The sequence below is a fragment of the Amblyraja radiata genome, chromosome 35 (genome assembly GCF_010909765.2).
Source record: "Amblyraja radiata isolate CabotCenter1 chromosome 35, sAmbRad1.1.pri, whole genome shotgun sequence".
Lineage (NCBI taxonomy): Eukaryota > Metazoa > Chordata > Chondrichthyes > Rajiformes > Rajidae > Amblyraja > Amblyraja radiata.
Window position 1 is genome coordinate 4,183,923 of NC_045990.1, and position 23,151 is coordinate 4,207,073.

A 23,151-nucleotide genomic window follows, 5' to 3' on the forward strand; every position below is an offset into this window, starting at 1 on the left:
GCTGAGTTACTCTGGCACTTAATGTCCTCTTTTGTACGTCGTGAAAGGCTGCAAATGTGGAAGCGAGTTGCTGGAATCTGTCCCCCTGCTGAGCGACTGGAATCACAAGATAGGTAAAAATGCTGGAGAAACTCAGCGGGACAGGAAGCATCTATGGAGCGAAGGAATAGGCGACGTTTCGGGTTGAGACCCTTCTTCAGAATGTGTCGCTGTTCTCAATGTAACCTAGCCTTGCCTTTCAATGATAGACACAAAAAGCTGGAGTAACTCAGTGGGACAGGCAGCATGTCTGGAGAGAAGGAATGGATAACGTTTCGGGTCGAGACCCTTCTTCAGACTATGATACTTTCAATGATACTCGTCTATTGTCACATGCTCCTGTGTATAGTGAAATGCTTTGTTTTGCATACAACCCGATAAAATCATATCATAGACCTCACCGAGGCAGTACACAAGTGTTGTTCCGCTGATGTGAGGGAACCTCTGCCCAGAGAGCATTGATTTGAGTTCAATGCAATGCACTGCTCCCAGGCAGCAGGATGTTCGGTGGCTCGTGAGTGATGGAAGGGAATAACCAAGGATACCGAGCTGGGGTCAGGGGTGAGGGAGTAACCCTGTGGGAAGAGGAGGTGATTGTGACCATCTGTTTAGTTTAGAGATACAGCACGGAAACAGGCCCACTGGGTCTGCACCAACAGCGATCCCCGCACACTAACACTATCCAACACACACACACACCAGGGACAATTTACAATTATACCAAGCCAATTAACCTACAAACCCGCACATATTTGGAGCGTGGGAGGAAACTGGAGAAAACTCACTCAGGTCACGGGGAGAACGTACAAACTGCGTACAGACAGCACCCGTAGTCAGGATCGCACCCGGGTCTGTGGCGCTGTGAGGCAGCAACTCTACCGCTGTGCCACCGTGCTGCCTCATTAATTGCCTGACCAGACAGTCTTCTCCCTGTGTGCATCCATTTGTAAGCTCGATGCTACTTGCACTTGGATCACCTGTAAATGCATCATCTGGCATCTCCAGTGTGAAATTCCATGTTTAATATTTCTGTGAGAACCACAATGCACCAAAGTTCCCCCGTCATCCAAAATGAAACGGAAGCTTGGGTGGAAATCCACCTTCTTGGAACCTCGTGCGTCTAAGAGCTGTGACCTTTCATTCGTCCTGATATTCTTTCCATGTTTTTAAACTGACTTCATTCTTTTGTTCCTTCATTCTTTTGTTCCTTATCCTTCCTCTTTCCAACTTCCCTCATTTCCTTTCCCATTTTAGTCCTAACTTCCGTCTTAACTTGCTCACATTGGAACCCACAGCATGATGTTTCTGCGCCCTGGTAGGTCGATTCATGTTCTTGCTCCACATTCAACATCATTCCTTCAGTTTAATTCATTGTCACGTGTACCGAGGTACAGTGAAAAGCTTTTTGTTGCGTGCTAACCAGTCAGCGGAAAGACAATACATGATTACAATCGAGCCATTCACAGTGTAGATACATGAGAAGGGAATAACGTTTAGTGTAAATCCAATCAAAGATAGTCCCAGGGTCTCCAATGCGGTATTTAAGAAGGAACTGCAGATGCTGGAAAATCGAAGGTAGACAGAAATGCTGGAGAAACTCAGCGGGTGCAGCAGCATCTATGGAGTGAAGGAAATAGGCACTGTTTTGGGGAGAAACTTTGCCTATTTCCTTCGCTCCATAGATGCTGCTGCACCCGCTGAGTTTCTCCAGCACTTTTGTCTATCTCCAATGAGGTATATAGTAATTCAGGACTGCTCCCTAGCTGTTGATAGTATGGTTCAGATGCCTGATAACAGCTGGGAAGATACACACAAAAAACAGGTCAGACAGCTTCTCTGGAGAAAAATAATAGGTGACACTTCTTCAGCCTGAGAGTCGGGGTCTCAACCCGAAACGTCACCTATTCCTTCTCTCCAGAGATGCTGTCTGACCCGCTGAGTTACTCCAGCTTTTAGTGTCTTATCTTCAATTTAAACCAGCATCCGCAGTTCCTTCCAACACACAACAGCTGGGAAGAAACTGTCCCTGAATCTGGAGGTGTGCTTTTTCACCTTGGTCTCGGGTGGCGAAAATGAGTACGGCTTCCTGGTCCGTTATCTCCCTCACTCTTATTCCCGTAGAGTGGAAGCTGGTTCACTCGGGACCGATGGGGAGGCCGCAGGAAAGCACCAGGCTTACCGGAGATGAAGAAGCACCGCTGGGGTGTTGAACGGCAGAGGCACCATCGAGTCGAGTCGCCCCACAACCAAGATTCAAGAGAGTTTATTGTCATGTGTCCCAGACAGGACAATTAAATTCTTGCTTTGCTTCAGCACAACAGAATATAGTAGGCATGAATACAGAACAGATCAGTGTGTCCATATACCATTGTATAAATATATACACGCATCAATAAATAAAACAGATAAAGTGCAAATAAACAGATAATGAGGTATTAATGTTCAGAGTTTTGTTTGAGTTGAGTTCAATAGCCTGATGGCTGTGGGGAAGTAGCTATTTCTGAACCTGGACGTTGCAGTCTTCAGGCTCCTGTACCTTCTACCTGAAGGTAGCGGGGAGGCCAGTGTGTGGCCAGGATGATGTGGGTCCTTGATGTTACTGCCAGCCTTTTTGAGGCAGCGACTGCGATAGATCCAATGGCTCAAAGCAAAGTTCTGGAGGAAAGAGACTGCAGGAGCTGGAACCCGAAACAAAAAACAAAATGCTGGGGGAACTCAGTGGGTCGGGCAAAAGGAAGTCAACATTTCCAGATGAAACCATGCATCGGTCCTGAAACCTTGACCATCACCTTTTTCTCCACAGATGCTGCCGGACCCACTGAGTTCCTCCGGCAGCTTCCTCTTTGCTCCAGAGAAAAGTTCTGTCCTGCTGCATTTGTGAATGGTGGTGAACTGTTAAACATATAATGGGGGAGAAGGTTCCAGGGATCCCGTGTAGCCTCCTCAGCAGTGGAGCTCACTGCGTGGGCACAGTTCTCTGTAACAATCATTCAGCACTCTGGTTATTTTTCTCTTTGTATTCACCCTGTTGCACTTGTGCACGGCGTGACTGTATTCATGCATATTTTGATTTGACTCGATAGCACGGCAAGAAAAGGTTTTCACTGTTTCTCAGATTAGGTGACCATAATGGAACAATAGGTATGACAGGAAAGGTTTAGAAGTCAATGCAGGCAAGTGGGACCAGCTTAGAATGTCAGCTTGGTCAGCACGTGCAAGTAGGGTGGAAGGGCCTGTTTCCTGTTGGAGGGCTCTATAACCTTAGTAATTTTCACCACAACAGAAACCAACATTATCATCTCTTCAAGGCATTATACAACAACAGACGCTGGCAGCAGCAAAGGTTGGCAACGCCCTGACTGTATTGTTCAGAAACTGCTCCACAACTCAGAAACCTGTTCACACAAATGGTGGTGGGTGCACGGAACGAGCTGCCAGAGGAGGTAGTTGAGGCTGGGACCATCCCAATGTTTAAGAAACAGTTAGACAGGTACATGGATAGGACAGGTTTGGAGGGATATGGACCTACCACAGATTGGTGGGACCAGTGTAGCAGGGACATGTTGGCTGGTTGTGGGCATGTTGGGCCGAAGGGCCTGTTTCCACGCTGTATCTCTTACTCAATTAGGAAAAAGGGAAGTGCAACGAGACCTGGGTGTCCTTGTACACCAGTCACTGAAAGCAAACATGCAGGTAGAGCCGGCAGTGAAGAAAGCTAATGGCATATTGACCTTCATAACGAGAGGACACACAAAAATGCTGGAGAAACTCAGCGGGTGCAGCAGCATCTATGGAGCGAAGGAAATAGGCAACGTTTTGGGCCAAAACCCTTCAGACTGATATGGGGTGGGGGGGAGGCGGGGAGAAGAAAGGAAAAAGGAGGAGGAGGAGCCCGAGGGCTGAGGGAGAGGTAGGAAGGGGAGGAGACAGCAAGGGCTAACAGAATTGTGAGAATTCAATGTTCATGCCACCAGGATGCAGACTGCCCAAGCGGAATATGAGGTGCTGTTCCTCCAATTTTCGGTGTTGCTCACTCTGGCCGTGGAGGAGGCCCAGGATAGAGAGGTTGGATACGGAATGGGAGGGGGAGTTAAAGTGCTGAGCCACCATAACGAGAGGATTTGAGTATAGGAGTCCTTCTGCAGTTGTACAGGGCCCTGGTGAGATCTGACCCGCTGAGTTACTACCCTACATTTCACATTACTTTCACAAAATGCACTGCCCAGAAGTCAACAAACTCTATACTTGGTTCAATTGATTTTTTTTTAACAGACGCAAAGTGCTGGAGTAATTCAGCAGGTCAGGCAGGCAACATCTCCATAAAACATGGATGAGCGACCCGAGCTGTCACCTATCCATGTTCTCCAGAAATGTCGTCTGACTCATTGAGTTACTCCAGCACATTGATTTTTTTTTGTAAGCCATCATCACCAGTTCCATTGACTTCATCACCTTTGCTTTTGTGCTCTGCCTCTAATTGGCAGCAGACCAAATATTTTACCAATTTATTTCTCAATCTGAACTGCACATTAAAGATTTTTGCATGAACGCGCCTTGTTTTCACTGCACCTGCACACCCTTTAATATCGACTTCCTCTGACTGATAGGCCAGTCATTGACTGAATGAGATTTCTCCTTTTGTGAACAGGACGTGGGAGCATTTGGCTGGATGCCAGTGCTGAGCATGTTCTGGGACTGCCAGAGGCACCGATAATTATATTCATAGAAGCATAGAAAATAGGTGCAGGAGGAGGCCATTTGGCCCTTCGAGCCTACACCGCCATTCATTGTGATCATGGCTGATCATCCACAATCAGTAACCCGTGCCTGCCTTCTCCCCATATCCCTTGATTCCGCTAGCCCCTAGACCTCTATCTAACCTTCTTTTAAATTCATCCAGTGATTTGGCCTCCGCTGTCTTCTGTGGCAGAGAATGCCACAAATTCACAACTCTAACTGAGATGAGAAAAAGTTTTTTCTCATCTCACTTTTAAATGGCCTCCCCTTTATTCTTAGACTGTGGCCCCCTGGTTCTGGACTCCCCCAACATTGGGAAAAAAATTCCTACATCTAGCTTGTCCAATCTTTTTATAATTTTTCTGTAAGGTCCCCTCACCTCCTAAATTCCAGTGAATACAAGCCCAGTGTTTCCAATCTTTCCTCATATGACAGACTCGCCATCCCGGGGATTAACTTTGTGAACCTACGCTGCACTGCCTCAATCGCAAGGATGTCCTTCCTCAGATTATTCCTGTACGTGTTGCCTTTCATCAAGTACTCCCACGCTACCTTTCCCAGATGCTGTTGTCACCTTACACCATCCCAGGACTCTACGCTTCTGCTGATGAGCACGCACCAACAACAGCCAGCACACCATCCTACTCTCTTGATCAGCACCAGCACCACCAATTGAGCCATTCGGCCCGTCTACCACTGACATACCTCGGCCTCACGTTTATGATTGTCACATATACTGAGGTGCAGTAAAAAGCTTTATCCTGATTGCTTTCCAAAGAGATCAGATTTACCATGCATAGATACAACCAGTTTAAACTCAGGTACAATAGACAGAGCACAGGAGAAGACGCAGAGTGCTTTATTTGTTTGTTTATTATTGTCACTTGTACCAAGATACAGTACAAACATAGACATAGAAAATAGGTGCAGGAGTAGGCCATTCGGCCCTTCGAGCCTGCACCGCCATTCAATATGATCATGGCTGATCATCCAACTCAGTATCCTGTACCTGCCTTCTCTCCATACCCCCTGATATCTTTAGCCACAAGGGCCACATCTAACTCCCTTAAATATAGCCAATGAACTGTGGCCTCAACTACCTTCTGTGGCAGAGAATTCCAGAGATTCACCACTCTCTGTGTGAAAAATGTTTTTCTCATCTCGGTGCTAAAAGATTTCCCCCTTATCCTTACTTAAACTGTGACCCCTTGTTCTGGACTTCCCCAACATCGGGAACAATCTTCCTGCATCTAGCCTGTCCAACCCCTTAAGAATTTTGTAAGTTTCTATAAGATCCCCCCTCAATCTTCTAAATTCTAGCGAGTACAAACCGAGTCTATCCAGTCTTTAAGCTTTTGTTTGTGTGCTATCCAGTGAAGAAAAAGGCTATACGTGAAGGCAATCAAGCCTTCCACACCGTAAACATAAAGGGTAAGGGTGCAGCATTTAGTGCAAAGATATAACGTTGAAGTCCGATAAAGCCCAAGTAAAGAAAGCTCATAGATCTCCAACGAGACAGACGGGAGGTCAGGACCACATTCCAGCTGTTGCGAAGAACCTGATAACATCTGGGAAGAAACTGTTCCTGAATCTGTGGAGGTATGTGGTTTCAAATAGTTCTCAGCATTGAGCACATCAATGTTAGACAACGTCCTCAATGGGGTAGAGGTGAATCGAGCAGTGCCCTGGCTTATGGCAATTATTTTAGTTTAGAGATACAGCATGGAGACAGGCCGATCATCGGTCACCTCTACACTCGTTCTATCCTACACTCTAGGAACAATTTGCAGAAGTCAATTATCCTACAAACCTTCACATCTTTCGAATGTGAGAGAAAAACGGTGAACCCGGAGAAAACCCGTGTGGTCACAGGGAGAACGTACAAACTCCGTACAGACAGCACCCGAGATCAGGATCAAACCCGGGTCTACTGCGCTGTAAGGCAGCAACTCTACCGCTGCGCCAATGTGCCATCCCTAATTATATACTTCAATATCACCTTTCAAGCCCGTAATCTTTACCAGCAGAGCAAGAGCAGTGGGCTCTATGTCAATTTGTGCAGCATTCTGACTCACCCTTCATCTCTCTTGGTTAACTCCCGCACCTCCCCATCCGATGTTGGGGGAGTCCAGAACCAGGGGCCACACAGTTTAAGAATAAGGGGCAAGCCATTTAGAACGGAGAAGAGGAAACACTTTTTCTCACAGAGAGTGGTGAGTCTGTGGAATTCTCTGCCTCAGAGAATTCCACAGACTCACCACTCTCTGTGAGTCCGTGGCCCCTGGTTCTGGTGGAGGCAGGTGGAGGCAGGTTCTCTGGATGCTTTCAAGAGAGAGCTAGATAGGGCTCTTAAAAATAGCGGAGTCAGGGGATGTGGGGAGAAGGCAGGAACGGGGTACTGATTGGGGATGATCAGCCATGATCACATTGAATGGCGGTGCTGGCTGGAAGGGCCGAATGGCCTACTCCTGCACCTGTTGTCTAATGTGACAATCTTTTCCCACCTCCACAAAGCCAATTATGGATGATGGACAATAAGTGTGTGCCTTGCCAGAGACATGCATGTGAATAACTACATAGTGTGTGTGGTTGGTGAAAGGTGGGGTTTGAAGAAATACGGAAGAAACACATTTGTCTGCAAAGGTGTTATTTACTGGAAACGTTCTAGCGTTTATTTTAAGACGGGTTCCTTTTACTCATGTGCAACAAGGAACAGCAGAACTGCAGGTGCTGGTTTCACAACGGTATCGACCCGAAACGTCGCCCATGGTCACGGCTGAGAAAGCAGCTACAATATAGAGGCTCGGCGCGGCAAAGAAACTGTGAGTCCAACTGTAGTTGCAATGTTTGTGTGTGTGTTTGCTTTGTGTTTAGCTTTTATCGTACTATTTTTCTTGAACCTGGCTGTGCTTGGACCTCTGCCTCATCCCACAGCACTCTGCCTATCATCTGTCGTTGCCCAGCCTTCCTAAATATCCCCCTCACCTACACCATTAACTCTTTATATCTTATGGAGACCAAGTGCTGGAGTAGCTCAGCGGGTCAGGCAGCACCTCAGGAGAACATGAATAGGTGACGTTTTGGGACGGGACCCTTCAGTTGCCTTTCCTTTACAATACAATGCAATACAATAATACTTTATTAGCCAAGTATGTTTTGCAACATAAGAGGAATTTCATTTGTCAAGTCAGTCATACAAATAAAAAACAACAGAACACACAAAACACATTTTTTTAAAAAAAATATTTTATTTTATTAGAAGTAAGTACAGTCATATGGCACCAAAGTGCCTAATATATATTTTCATAATACATTTTATGTACAACTTCTTTTTTTTTTTTTTTTGTTACACTGATACACATTTTAACATAAACATCCATCACAGTGACTCCTCCACATTCCTCGCTGTGATGGAAGGCGAAAGAAAGTTCAAACTGCCTGGTTCTGCCGGATTCAGGTTCCCACGTTTATCTCTCCTCACCACAAATCTTCTTCAAAATCTCTCCAACTTCATTGGCAATTAAGAATATTTGTTTAGATAATTGGGTGACTTTGTTTTATGGTGGTGAGTTTCTTTGGTGTTGTTTTGTATTTAATATTATTCTTGCAATAATTGATTACATTTATTTTTGTTTAAAAAAACCCAGATGTTGCCATTAATCCCCGTGTGTCTGTGTAATCCTCTTCTCACAGATTGCCCCCCCCCCCCCCCCCCCCCCCCCCCGGCGATGTTTTGGGTCGGGACCCTTCTTTCGACTCCCTGGCAAAGTTATCTCAGCTGCTTTAATGGGCAGAAGAAATGATCACAGGAGCCTCGCGATTATGGTCGTGGTTCATTGGCCTTGATCCCACTCTTCCCCCTTGGTCCTTCTGAACCTTAGTTCCCCTAAAGTCTAAAACTCTACCTGCGGCGACAACTGCAGTTCTACCCACATGTCAGGTCAGAAAGATGGTTCTGCATTTCTGCAACTTTGCTACACTAATCTCTCACGGGGTGTGATTAAATCTAGGTTCTGTCAGGTCTGCAGGGGTCCTGGGGCAGGAGGCCTGATCTGACGTGCGATTGAATAATATCAGCCTGCAGTGATTGGGTTTTAACAGGAAGGATGGCGGATCAGTGGTAGAGTTGCTGCTTTACAGCGCCAGAGACCCGGGTTCCATCCTAACTTCAGGCGCTGTGTTTACAGACTTTGTACCTTCGCCCTGTGACCACGTGGGTTTTCTCCAGCTGCACTGGTTTCCTCCCACAACCCAAAGACATACAGGTTTGTAGGTTAAATAACTTCTGAGAATTGCCCACATGATGAAACTAATTGTTGGTCGGCATGGATTCACTGGGCCCAAAGAGCCTGTTTCCAAGTAGTATCTCTAAATTAAACTAAAGAGTTCATTGCAAACAAATGAAAGGGCCAAGATTCACAAGTGAATGTTCAAGCATTTGGAACAGTGATGATGAGGAATGATTCAGAGGATCAGAGGGCTACGATCATTGATTATGATCTAGGTTGAAATGGATGGGTTGACAATAGACAATAGGTGCAGGAGTAGGCCATTCGGCCCTTCGAGCCAGCACCGCCATTCAATGTGATCATGGCTGATCATCCCCAATCAGTACCCCGTTCCTGCCTTCTCCCCATATCCCCTGACTCTACTATTTTTAAGAGCCCTATCTAGTTCTCTCTTGAAAGCATCCAGAGAACCTGCCTCCACCGCCCTCTGAGGCAGAGAATTCCACAGACTCACCACTCTCTGTGAGAAAAAGTGTTTCCTCGTCTCCATTCTAAATGGCTTGCTCCTTATCCTTAAACTGTGTGGCCCCTGGTTCTGGACTCCCCCAACATCGGGAACATGTTTCCTGCCTCTAGCGTGTCCAAGCCCTTAACAATCTGGTTATCTGGCTTCTCTGGGCTTTGGGGAAGCGTGAGTAATCAGGACTTAGCTGTAGTGGCAGCTCTGATCATTGGCACAACTCGAGGGCTGGCAGGATCTTCCTGCCATAATTCTTATCTCATATAAACAAGCTTCCTGGAGAATGCAATAAATGTTTAAAATCCGAATAGTTTTCTGTTTCTTGTTTAGGAAACATTATTGAAATCTCGCCAGCAAGTGCTGACAGCTTCTCCCCTTGTTTCAACACAGACCCAAGTCCTGTGTCAACTTGGCTGCATTTTTACCACAAAGTGCAACGTTTGCAAAAAGGAATAGAAGAGTTACTTGAACGCAACAGCGGTCCCGGCTCGTAACAAGAGCTTTGCTGCAAAGAGGCAGGTGAGCGAAGGAGATTATTCTATATCTGTAGTAAGGAACTGCAGATGCTGGTTTAAACCAAAAATGGGCACAAAATGCTGGAGTAACTCAGTGGGACAGGGAGAGAAGGAATGGGTGATAGACACAATATGCTAGAGTAACTCAGCAAGACAGGCAGTATATTTGGAGAGAAGGAATGGGTGACGTTTCGGGTCGAGACCCTTCGACCTGAAACGTCACTCATTCCTTCTCTCCAGATATGCTGCCTGTACCGCTGAATTACTCCAGCATATTGTGTCTATCACCCATATTGTGTCTATCACCCATGTCTATCTTATTCTAAGGTACACAAAATTGCTGGGGAAACTCAGCGGGTGCAGCAGCATCTCCTCAAGGTATGCCTACTTTGAAGTCCTCAAGGTATGCCTACTTTGAAGTCCTCAAGGTATGCCTACTTTGAAGAAGTTCTCCTCTCCTCAAGGTATGCCTACTTTGAAGAAGTTCTCCTCTCCTCAAGGTCTATCTTATTCTACATGTGTTTGCACTTGATTACTATCGGAGACTTCATAATACACCCACTAAGGGTTTTGGAGAAACTTATCTAACCAGAAAGTGAAGAGAATATGAAACTATGTGCTTCCCATCTCTTTATATGGCAAGATTTTTATTGATGGTTTTACAGGATCAGTTGAAAGTTTATATTTTTTCTCTGTAAGGGAGAAGCAGTCCATTTTGTCGGACTTCAACAATCCTCAACAAAAGAAATCTGGACTGAACAACTTCTTTCAATGTTGGTTGCCTTAAGTCAGCAGCTCCACTCCTGAAATTGAAGCAGGTGTTCCATGCCAATGGACTGAGTGCAGTATAGCTGTAACCTGGATGCTGCCTTCCAGATGATATGTCAAAGCAAACCTGCACTCCATGCTGAATGCATAAAATTTAATTTAAAGAGGAGCCAGGAGATTTTTTGCTGCCCCGAACAATGTTTACACTTCAGCCAAGATTATCAAACAGGTTAAGACACTAAGTGCTGGAGTAACTCAGCAAGTCAGACAGTATCTTCTTGCCCCCTGGGTCTCGACCCAAAACGTCACCTAACCGTGTTCAGGTTCGAATGTTATGAAGAAACCCAAGCACCTGGAGAAAACCCACGTGGTCACAGGGAGAACATACAAATACTGTACAGGCACCATCCATAGTCAGGATTGAACCCGGGTCGCTGGTGCTGTCGGGCTGTGCCTCCCCATATTGTTCATTACAAATAAACAAAGTGCTGGACTAATTCAGCAGGTCAATTGTATCTCTGAAGGACATGGATAAGTGATGTTTTGTGTCAGGAACATTCTTCTGAAACCCGGTACCCGGGCCAAAACTCCTCAGCTGGCCTGCCAGCTGGGCTTTGTGTGCAGTCCAGCACCCGGGCCAACTCATCATGGCAGAGTCGGTCTACGAATTGCCGTCGGGAATTTGTCCCTTATTTTGACCTTTTTGTCCCTTATTTGGGAAAGTTGGCAAGCCTAGCTGCGATAGAGCATCAGGAAAAGACTGTGTGACTCAGGCGGTGAGGAGAGTGGGTGGGGAAAGTACGCCCGGGGGTGGGGAAGGTATCAGTGGGAGGGGAGAGTGAAATCTGAAGCACCAGATGTGCAGAGAGATTCCTGTATGGTGCTGCCATGGTACTTGGGGGCGGTGGTGGCTGATTCTTGGAAACGGTTGAGGTCAGTGTGCGTTTATGAAGGCTGCAAGGTAGTACATTAAAGATGAGATTCACTTCCTCAAACTCACGGCGGGATATGTCGGCACCGTGTAAGAGATCAGAGAGAGCGTGTGGGTGGAGAATTAAATGAGTCACCACTGCAGTGTGAACAGAGGCTCTTGCCCGATCTCCAACATCGAGGATGCCGTCCAATACAGTAGACTGAATCGTACAAGTACAAGTGAGTTTTTGCTTCACCCACGGGTTTAGAGGCAGCCCGGTGGCAGAGTTGCTGCCTTACAGCGCCAGGCACCTGGGTTCGATTCCGACTACCGGTGCCGTCTGTAGGGTGTTTGTATGTTCTCCCTGTGATGCGTGGGTTTTCTCCGGGTGCTCCAGTGAATTTCACTGTGACTTGTCACATTAATAATCTAATCATTCATTCATTCCTCCCACATTCCAAAGTCGTGCCGGTTTACAGGTTTTACTTGGCTTCTGTAAATTGTCCCAAATGTGTAGGGCAGAACTGGTTGTTTAAGAAAGAACTGCAGATGCTGGAAAAATCGAAGGTAGACAAAAATGCAGGAGAAACTCAGCTGGTGAGGCAGCATCTATGGAGCGAAGGAATAGGTGACGAGACCCTTCTTCTTGATACTGCTGGTCGGCGCGTACTCGGTAGCCTAAAGGGCATGTTTCCACGCTGTATCTCTAAACGAAACTAAACTAAGTGTTTGGATTCCTGATCCGTGGGAAGAGAAGAGCTTTTAAGGCAGGCATTTTATCTCCTGTGGTTGCAAGGAAATGTGCTGTTGGAAGGGACGTGGGTTGGAGTGGGTGGATGGGTGTTAGAGGGAGAGATAGGTGAGTGTTTAAGAAGGAACTGCAGATGCTGGAAAATGGAAGGTAGACAAAAGTGCTGGAGAAACTCAGTGGGTGCAGCAGCATAAATGGAGCGAAGGAAATAGGCAACGTTTCGGGCCAAAACCCTTCTTCAGGGTGTTAGAGGGAGAGATATGTGTGTGATTCAGGGAGCCGTAGCGAGAACGATCCCTACAAACTGCTGGAAGCAGAGGGAAGGGAAATGTGGAGAACTACAGATGCTGGAATCTTGAGTAAGAGACAAAGTGCTGGAGTCATTCAGCGGGTCAGGCAGCATCTGTGGAGGGAATAGATAGGTGGCATTTGGGTCGAGACCTTTCTTCAGGCTGATTCTAGAGGGGGGGAGGGACGACAACAATTGGAAAAGAGGTGGGAGGGCAGGATACATCCTAGCAAGCGATAGGTGGATACAGGGGGTGGGAGGTTGGTGGTTTGATTGCCAGATGGGTGGAGAGAGGGTGAAGGTCGGGAGAGAAATGAAATACGAGGCCAGGGAGAGGGATATGGGTGGAAGCAGAGGGAGAGAACATGTTGCCTGGAAAAGAGCAATTTAGTTAAGAGGATAGGTTGGATAGGTTGGGTTTGTTTTCATTGTTGAGGTGAACCTGTATTTTAGTTTATAAAAATAGGAGGGGGCACAGCTTGGTGGATAGTCTTTTTCTTAGGTCCCGGGGGGGGGGGGGGGGTTAAATTAGAGGGCACAGGTTTAAAACGAGAAAGGAAAAATTTGAAGGAGCTCTGAGGGGCAGGTTTTTCCTGGCAGTGGTTTTAATTAACAAGCTGCCAGAGAATGTGGAGGCGGATAGGATTACAGTGTTTAAAATGCATTTCAACAGAAACTTGGACACGTAAGGAATAGAGGGATATGAGGCCACCGCGGGTGAATGGGATTAGCGTGGATAGGCATTTTGGGCAGGTTGGGCCTAAGGGGCTGTTTCTGTGCTGTACAGCTCCACAACTCTGTGTGTCTGGTGAAAGCATTCCGTTGAAGGTGGTGGGAATAATGGAAGATGGAAGTGTTGAATGTGAGTCTTGGTGAGCAGCAGGGAAGGACACTGTCCTTGCTGGGGGTGTGCGGAGGGGTGGAATTTTAACAGATGTCCCAGCTCTCAGTAAGGCACGCCATGGTTGAGGATAAAAGGGGTCTCTGTGGAGAGCACTGTTTGGGAGGTGGGACTGGGAGGACAGAACCTGTAGGGAAACCTGTAGAGTCTTAGACAAAGATCCTATAGCGGAACAAGATGGACCACTCCCGCTAAATGCAATGGGCTGACGTGTAGTACGCAACGGAGCGGAACGTGGGCCTTTTTTGTCATCCATTTCAGTAACCCGACCCGACCTGACCCGACCCGACTCGCAGTGTAATCAACGTTGCGGGGGAACAGTTTGTGTTAATAAATTATAATTCTGAAAATGAGAAGAAGATTTTTACCAAATAACTTTTATTTTTACGAGGATGTTTCCGTAACCGGCTTCCGTCTCCGCACTAGAATCCTATGGGATCTTTGGTGCGGAGACGGAAGCCGGTTACGGAAATGGGGCCTTAAATTACACTCACGAATCTGCCCATGACCGTACTATGTCTTTTTCGTCGAGTGGACTCTCTTGCTCTCTGTAGGATCTTTGGTTTTAGAGATGCAGCGTGGAAACAGGTTCATCCAGTCTGCACTGATTAACGATCATGTGTACGCCTTTTCTATACAACACAATAGGGACAATTAATATAAGCCAATTAACCTACAAACCTGTACGTCTTTAGATTGTGGGAGTAAACGGGAGCACCCAGAGAAAACCCATACGGGGCGACACGGTGGAGTTGGTTTTCTCCAGGATCTCCAGTTTCCTCTCACACTCCAGACGTACAGGTTTGTAGGGTATTGGCTTGGTATAATTGTAAATTGTTCCTAGTGTGTAGGAAAGTGTTAGTGTACGGGGATTGCTGGTTGGCGCGGACTGGGTGGGCCAAAGGGCTGGTTTCCGTGCTGTATCTCTAAAACTAAAACACAAGGAGAATGTACAATGTACAAACTCCATACAGATAGCACCTGTAGTCAGGATCAAACCCAGGTCTCTAGCGCTGTAAGCCAGCAACTCTATCACTGTGCTACTGAGTCTCCCCAAGGCAGGTACTCGAGGCATCCGAAGATTCTGTGAGTTTATCAAGTATATTGCTCACTAATTCATCTCCTGAAGGGGAAAAAGCAAAGATTCAATGAAGGAGTAGGTGAAAGTAAAAGGTGGAGAGGAATGGGCCTGTCACACTTGGGCGGTTTTTTTTAGGCGACTGCCAGCAACTAGGACAATGGAATTCACCGAAGTCAGCACCGGGTGACAACCTACGACAGCCCAACTTGTCGCCACTGTCTCCGAAGAATTTTCAACATGTTGAAAAATGTCACCTGTTGTTGCCTAAAACATTGCCTAAGTGGGACAGGCCCTGAAGGATAGGCAAAAATAAGCTTCATGGCTTCAGCCTCTTCAGATTCAGATTCAGATTCAGATTCAATTTTAATTGTCATTGTCAGTGTACAGTACAGAGACAACGAAATGCATTTAGCATCTCCCTGGAAGAACGACATAGCAAATGAGTAGGGGGTGAGTGTGAGGGGTTGGTGATCGGCAGGTAGCACAGCCTTCATGGCTGTCTCTAGATTGTCCCTGTCGAAGCGGCCATAGAAGTGGTTAAGCTCCTCAAGGAAGGAGGCGTCGCTGGATGTGGGGGTGGTGTTGGAGGGTCTGTAGTCCGTGATGGCCTGGATGCCTTGCCACATGCGTCGGGGGTCGGAGTTGTTGTTGAAGTGCTCCTCAATCCTGAGCTTATGGCAGTGCTTGGCCTTCTTGATGCCCCTCTTCAGGTTAGCCCTGGCTGAACTGTAGGCTCGAGCATCGCCTGACCTGAAAGCGGTGTCCCGTGCTTTCAGCAGTAGCCTGACTCTTCCTTTTTCGGTCATTGATTATGTGAACGTTGTGTGAAATGTATACAGTGTTGGTTCATATTCACACAGATTGTAACGTTTTATTCTTTTTCATGTAATAGAAATAAATTATTCATTCAAGTGGTTAATGAATGCAACTGTGATGGTGGAGACAGATAGGAGGTGTCACTGACGTTGTCAGCGAGATGAGGAAGGCACCCAGAAGAGACTGGGAGAACTGTTTTGGCTTTTCCACAATGTACAGGAGAAGCTTGGACATATAATTTGGAGGGAGTGGATTTAAAGGAGGAAGCGTTCAATGTGTGAACGTGCAGCCGAGCGAGATGGAATTGTGGTGGAGAGACAGATTGTCACACGCACCAACAAAATTCTTACTTGCTGGAGCTTTAAGGTCATGGCTATAATATCAGATGGGGCAACATCTGAAGGAGATATTTTCCGCTCAATAAATTACAGGAAAGGTAGACAGGATCGCTGTGATTGGGAAACAAACAGTCCTTCCGCTTGCACGGAAGCGGCAATTACACAACGCCACGGGGAGCAGAAAGAATGTTTTATTTTCAAAGTCCATTTCTGAGCAAACTCAATTTGAGATGGTTTGTTTGCAAAAGGAAAACGTTGTTTGTTCAGACAACGGTGTGATTGCCATCTCTCACTACTTGCTGAGCATGTGTGGGCACTTCTACTAAACTTATTCATAGTGTAAGCGTTATTAGCAAAGCTCGGTGCAATCTGTAGTTGGTCTCTCGAACCTGCTCATTTCCATTTGTCTTCCAGGAACTCTTGGAGCCCTCAAGGAGCATCAAGAGGAGAGTAAAGCCTTGATATCTCCAGAAGATATAAGCCGCAACATCTCTAGAAGAGTAAAGCCTCAGCATCTACAGCTACCTAAAGCCTTGATATCTCCAGGAGAGTAAAGCCTTGATATCTGTGGAATAAGCCCTCAACATCTTCATTAACTCGACATCTCCAGTTCTGTGAGTCTTCTGAAGCCTTGGTATCTCGAGAAATTTAAAGTCTCGATATCTCCAAAAGTTCAAAGCCACGACATCTCCAGGCCTTGATATCTCTAGAACGGTAAAGCCTTGATATCTCCAACTCCACGGCAGTGGAAGAGGGGCCTACCTCAAGTCTTGTGAGGGAAAGAGGCAGCTAACCGATGGGTGGAGACAGCAACAGCTCCAGCAAAGATCCTGTAGGATCTTTGAGCTCCAGTGCTTCGCATGCAGACATCCAAGGAACGTTCTTGCCACCGCTGTTTGGGGTGGTGTTTGTCGTGGCGTTTGTGGGCAACGCTCTGGCCATCTGCCTGTTCCTGAGGCAGAGGAAGACCTGGCACTCGGGCATCATCTACGCCTTCAGCCTGGCCATCAGCGACCTGCTCTATGTCATCACCCTGCCGCTGATGCTCGCCTACTACTCGTCCGGCAAGGACTGGGCGTTTGGGGCGGCCCTCTGCAAGTTGGAGCGCTTCCTCTTCGCCTGCAACCTGTACGGCAGCGCCCTGCTCATCGCCTGCATCAGCCTCAACCGCTACGTGGCCATCGTGCACCCCATGTTCGCCCACAATCACCTCAGGCTGAAGCACGCCAAGATGGCGAGCCTGGCCGCCGTGCTGTTGGCCGCTTCCATCACCTCTCCCGCCTTGGCCTTCTCCCAGCTCAGGCCCAAGGGCAACCGCACCGAGTGTCTGGGCTCGGCCACGGACGAGGCCTTGCCGTCTTACCTGGCCTACAGCCTGTTCCTGGCGGCGGTGGGCTGCGCCCTGCCTTTCCTCGTCACTTTCCTCTCATACTTGTCCATCGTGCGTGTGGTGGCGGGCAGCCAGAGCACGGGCGAGTCGGAGCGGAGGCGGGTGTGGCTGCTGGTCTGCACCGTGGTTGTCCTCTACGCCGTCTCCTTCATCCCTTACACCGTGCTGCGCAACGTCAACCTCTACCGCCGGCTGCACCGGCTGGATGACCGCAGCAGGTCCAGCACCATCTACACGGCCTACCAGCTGAGCAAGGGCCTGGTCTCCCTCAACGCCTGCATCCACCCGCTGCTCTACGCCACCCAGCTGGACAACCTGAAGGAGATGTGGGCGAGCTGTGGCCGCCGGCGGGTCAACACACAGGAATCACAAAGAAGACACAAGGGACTGCAGATGCTGGCTACAAATAAAGACACAATGCTGGAGTAACTCAGCAGGGCAGGCAGAATCTCTGAAGAACATGGACAGGCAGCAGCTCTGGAGAACATGTACTGATGGGATCTCTGGAGGACATGGACAAGCAACATCTCTGGAGAACATTGGCAGGCAGCACTTATGAGAACATGGACAATCAGCAGCTCTGGAGAACATGTACAGATGGGATCTCTGGAGGCCATGGACAAGCAACATCTCTGGAGAACATTGGCAGGCAGCACTTATGAGAACATTGACAGGCAGCACCTCTGGAGGACATGGGCAGGCCAACTTTCAGGTCTGGACCCTTCTTCAGACTAATTGCAGTAAGAAGGAGAAAGCTGGAAGTGAGGTGGGGGTGGGACAAAGCCTAGCAAGTAATAGATGGATACAGGCGAGAGGGGGTTAGATTGGAAGATGTTTGGACAAAGGCTGGAGATGAGAAAACAAAAAGTGTGAGATAAGGAGACACAAAGTGCTTGAGTAACTCAGCGGGTCAGGCAGCATCACTGGAGGACAGGGGTAGGTGACATTTCGGGTTTGGACCCTTTTGCAGATTGATAAGGATGGAATTAGCAAAATATGAAGCCAGAGGAATAGGGAAAGGGGGTAAAGGAGAAACGAGTGAGCATCCAGGTGGGGCAAAGAGAGCAGGTAAATGGGGGTTGTTTGTCAGTTGGTTACCTAAAATTGGAGAAATCAATGTTCATACCGTTAGGTTGTAAACTGCTCAAGTGGAATATGAGATGCTATTCGTCCAGTTTAACTGGGGTCTCATTCTGGCAATAGAGCAAGACCAGGACAGACATATCAGTATGGGAATGTAAAGCGGAGTTAAAATGATTAGCAGCCAGGCGATCCAGCAGGTCTTGGTAGACTGAGAACAAGGGTTCAGTGAAGCTGTCGCTTAGTCTAGGTCTTTCTCAAGGTCACAGTCCATTTGCTCTTTCTCTATGTCACATTCCTGTGAATTGCTGTAACGACATGGCTCTAAAACTCTTAGACAGCAAGGCACCTCTGAGCAAGGTGCCTCTGACACTATAATAATGAATGTTGTGGTTCAGTCTTTTGCTAGTTTTAATTAGAGATAAGAGATAAGACATTTAAAGGCGTTTGGGTGAGTTATGTGACCTTTGTATAAATTGGACCTCTTATGATTATATATATCTGAGAAAGTAATTTTGCTCTGAAGCAACAGTGATTGGGTTTGTAATACTTAAGATAGTTAATTTTATTCTAACTATGTGATTTGTAATAAGACCATCTGTGCTCTGGGTGTGAAGTATGTTGTGTTTGAAAGGATTAGAAAGATTAGAACCCCGTGTTTAGGTTTATAGTTTCAGAGATAACATTCTTCCCCGATAATGGGAACAATATGTTTTGGTTATATACATTGTGTGATCTTTGTATCATATGTATCTCTTATTTTGAGGAGTGGTCTCTGAGAATTGAGTCCACTTTTCCTTGGTTTCACTTTGTTAAAATGAAGCAATTATGAACAAAGACGACAAAGCCAGGAGGCTGGCAGAGGCCATAAAGGGGAGTCATGTGACTATAACTGTTGCAAACATGGAAATGTACTGGGAAGGATGACATAGGTGGGAGCAACAGATTGCCCGATGATAGGGGAACATCGGCAAATGATTGGATATGGAAATGCCCAGACTGGCCAGATCTCTGGGATTCCTGGACTGACTGAGACTGGTTGGATTTGGGGAGGGGTGGGGAGGCTAGTGGTGAGTGAGTTCATTCAGTGTTACATTTCTGGCTGGCATGAACTGACAGGACTGGTACCAACATTTAGTTTAGTTTATAAACACAGCACGGAAACAGGCCCTTCAGCCCATCGAGTCCGCGCCGACCAGCGATCCTCGTACATTTGCACTATCCTACACACACATGGGATAATTTACCATTTTATCGAAGTAAATTAACGTACAAACCTGTACGGCTTTGGAGTGTGGGAGGAAACAGGAGCTCCCAGAGAAAACCCATGCAGGTAGTGGTGAGAATGTACAAATTCCATACAGACAGCACTCGCAGTCAGGATCGAACCTGGGTGCCTGGCACTGTAAGGCAGAACCTCTACTGCTGCGCTGCCGTGCCACCCATTTCAAAGCTCTTCTAACCCCTGACAGAATGGGTCAGGTGAACAGGAAGCACCTAAACCACAACCGCATCCTCTGTTATGGCATCCAGGCACCTCCGCCCATGTAATTCAAGAGTTCAAGAGAGTTTATAGTCATTAGTCCCTGATAGGACAATGAAATTCTTGCTTTGCTTCAGCACACCAGAACATAACCATATAACAATTACAGCACGGAAACAGGCCATCTCGGCCCTACAAGTCCGTGCCGAACAACTTTTTTCCCTTAGTCCCACCTGCCTGCACTCATACCATAACCCTCCATTCCCTTCTCATCCATATGCCTATCCAATATAGTAGGCACAAATACAGAACAGATCAGTGTGTCCATATACCATTATATAAATATATACACGCATTAATAAATAAACTGATAAAGTGCAAATAAACAGATAATGGGCGATTAATGTTCAGAGTTTTGTCCGAGCCGAGTTTAATAGCCTGATGGCTGTGGGGAAGTAGCTATTCCTGAACCTGGTCGTTGCAGTCTTCAGGCTCCTGTACCTTCTACCTGAAGGTAGCAGGGAGTTGAGTTTGTGGCCACGATGGTGTGGGTCCTTGATGATGCTGCCAGCCTTTTTGAGGCAGCGACTGCGATAGAAATCCCCTCGATGGAAGGTAGGTCAGAGCCGATGATGGACTGGGCAGTGTTTACTATTTTTTGTAGTCTTCCGCTCCAGGGCGCTCAAGTTGCCGAACCAAGCCACGATGCAACCGTTCAGCATGCTCTCTACTGTGCACCTGTAGAAGTTAGAGAGAGTCCTCCTTGATATGCCGACTCTCCGTAATCTTCTCAGGAAGTAGAGGCGCTGATGTGCTTTTTTTATAATTGCATCAGTGTTCTCGGACCAGGAAAGATCTTCAGAGATATGCACGCCCAGGAATTTGAGGCTCTTGACCCTTTCCCCCATCGACCCGTTGATATAAACTGGACTATGGGTCCCCATCCTACCCCTTCCAAAGTCCACAATCAGTTCCTTGGTTTTGCTGGTGTTGAGAGCCAGGTTATTGTGCTGGCACCATTTGGTCAATCGGTCGATCTCACTTCTATACTCTGACTCGTCCCCATCATTGATACATCCCACAACAGTGGTGTCGTCAGCGAGCTTGATGATGGAGTTCGCACTATGACCGGCTACGCAGTCATGAGTATAGAGTGAGTACAGCAGGGGGCTGAGCACGCAGCCTTGAGGTGCGCCCTTGCTGATTGTTATCGAGACTGACACATTTCCACCAATACGAACAGTCTGTGGTCTATGAATGAGGAATTTGAGGATCCAATTGCAGAGGGATGCGCAGAGACCCAGTTCTGCGAGTTTGGTCACCAGCTTGGAGGGAATGATTGTATTGAATGCCGAGCTGTAATCAATGAATAACAGCCTGACATATGAGTTTTAGTTGTTCAAGTGGTCCAGAGCGGAGTGGAGAGCCAGCGAGATCGCATCCACCATTGATCTGTTGTGGCGGTAGGTGAACTGCAGTGGGTCCAGGTTTTTATCGAGGTAGGAGTTGATTTGCGCCATGATCAAGCTCTCAAAGCACTTCATCACCACAGACGTTAGTGCCACTGGTCAATAGTCATGAGGCACAACACCTTGCTCTTTTTGGGCACCAGTATATTTGATGCCCTTTTAAAGCAGGTGGGAACCTCAGACCTCAGAAGTGAGAGGCTGAAAATGTCTGTAAAAACTCCAGCCAGTTGTTCCGCACAGGTTTTTAGTACACGACCGGATATACCATCATGTCCAGACGCTTTTCGAGGGTTCACCCCTCTGAAGGATTTTCTGACGTCGGCCTCTGTGACTGTTCTTTGGAAAACCATATAGTGGTCGTCAAAGGGAATGTCACTAATGCCCTCTCCATTACTGAATGAATTCACCCAATCATGTTGAAAATTGTGATTTTTGTTTAAATTTTCTATTTTCAAATAAAGTATTTTGCTACAAAATCTCTTGGATAGTTACTACGCTCTGGTTCCTCCCTCCACAACATCATCGTGATGGAGTGAAGACATCAAGTGATTGCTGCTGCTCACATGTGTTTCGGATCCTGAGATTCTTCACTTCCTCTCTCCTCCTAGTACTGTTTACTGCATAACCATCACAATCACCATATCAAACACAATAATACTTTATTAGGCAAGTACGTTTTGCAACATACGAGGAATTTCATTTGCCAAGTCAGCCATACAAATAAAAGTCAACAAAACTAACATAAACATTTTAACATAAACATCCACCACAGTGACTCCTCCACATTCCTCACTGTGATGGAAGGTGAAAAAAAGTTCAAATCCCTTCATTGTCGGGGGCCGAGCCCTCCGTTGACGGGATGATCTTGACTTCTGTAACCGGCGCTGGCCCTCCGCATCAGGGGAATGTCAGCTCCCCCGCGCCGGGCGATCGAACCCCGCGTCTGGGCTGGTCGAGCCTCTGCGTTCCTTGGTTGACCATCATGTGAACAAGGAATTTCATGGCATCCTGCTGTCGATGACAATCAAATAATCTGAATCTTCATCTTTTGCAATATTTACTCTATCTGATATGACCCAGAAGGAGGCCATTTAGCCCATTGCTTCAAGACTGGCCCATCTGTGTAATCAGTCCCATTCGTCTCATTCCAGTGGACCCTACTGTGCCGTCCTATGGGAAATCTGTCCGGACAGAGTGGAAATTGATTTACCTGAAGCAGCCATGGATCAAATGGCCTCAATTAATGATCCTAAGCCTTCTGTACAACATTTGGTTCGGACATCAGATCCAGCTCTACCTTGTTGCTCTGTAATCGGTCCTCCCACCACTGGCGGCGCTGTACCCGGTCCTCCCACCATTGGCGGCGCTGTACTACCCGGTCCTCCCACCATTGGCGGCGCTGTACCCAGTCCTCCCACCACTGGCGGCGCTGTACCCGGTCCTCCCACCACTGGCGGCGCTGTACCCGGTCCTCCCACTAGCGGCGGCGCAGTACCCGGTCCTCCCAACATTGGCGGCGCTGTACCCAGTCCTCCCACCACTGGCGGCGCTGTACCCGGTCCTCCCACCAGTGGCGGCGCTGTGAGCCGGTCCTCCCACCACTGGCGGCGCTGTACTACCCGGTCCTCCTACTAGTAGCCAAAGATCTTAGCTCTGCTCTAAGATCTTTGCTAGTAGCGACGCTGTACTACCCGGTCCTCCCACCGGTGGCGGCGCTGTACCCGGTCCTCCCACCACTGGCTGCGCTGTACCCGGTCCTCCCATCGGCGGCGGCGCTGTACCCGGTCCTCCCACCACTGGCGGCGCTGTACCCGGTCCTCCCACTAGTAGCG

General features: G+C 47.5%; 1 protein-coding gene across 1 annotated transcript; it reads left to right on the plus strand.

The window, feature by feature from the left end:
• The first annotated feature begins 11,799 nt into the window (after positions 1 to 11,799).
• p2ry11 (purinergic receptor P2Y11) lies at positions 11,800 to 17,750 on the plus strand. Its single transcript, XM_033012344.1, has 2 exons — positions 11,800 to 11,960; positions 16,312 to 17,750. The coding sequence occupies exon 2, from the start codon at positions 16,694 to 16,696 to the stop codon at positions 17,714 to 17,716; it is 1,023 nt and encodes a 340-aa protein (XP_032868235.1). The 5' UTR covers positions 11,800 to 11,960; positions 16,312 to 16,693; the 3' UTR covers positions 17,717 to 17,750.
• Positions 17,751 to 23,151: the final 5,401 nt, after the last annotated feature.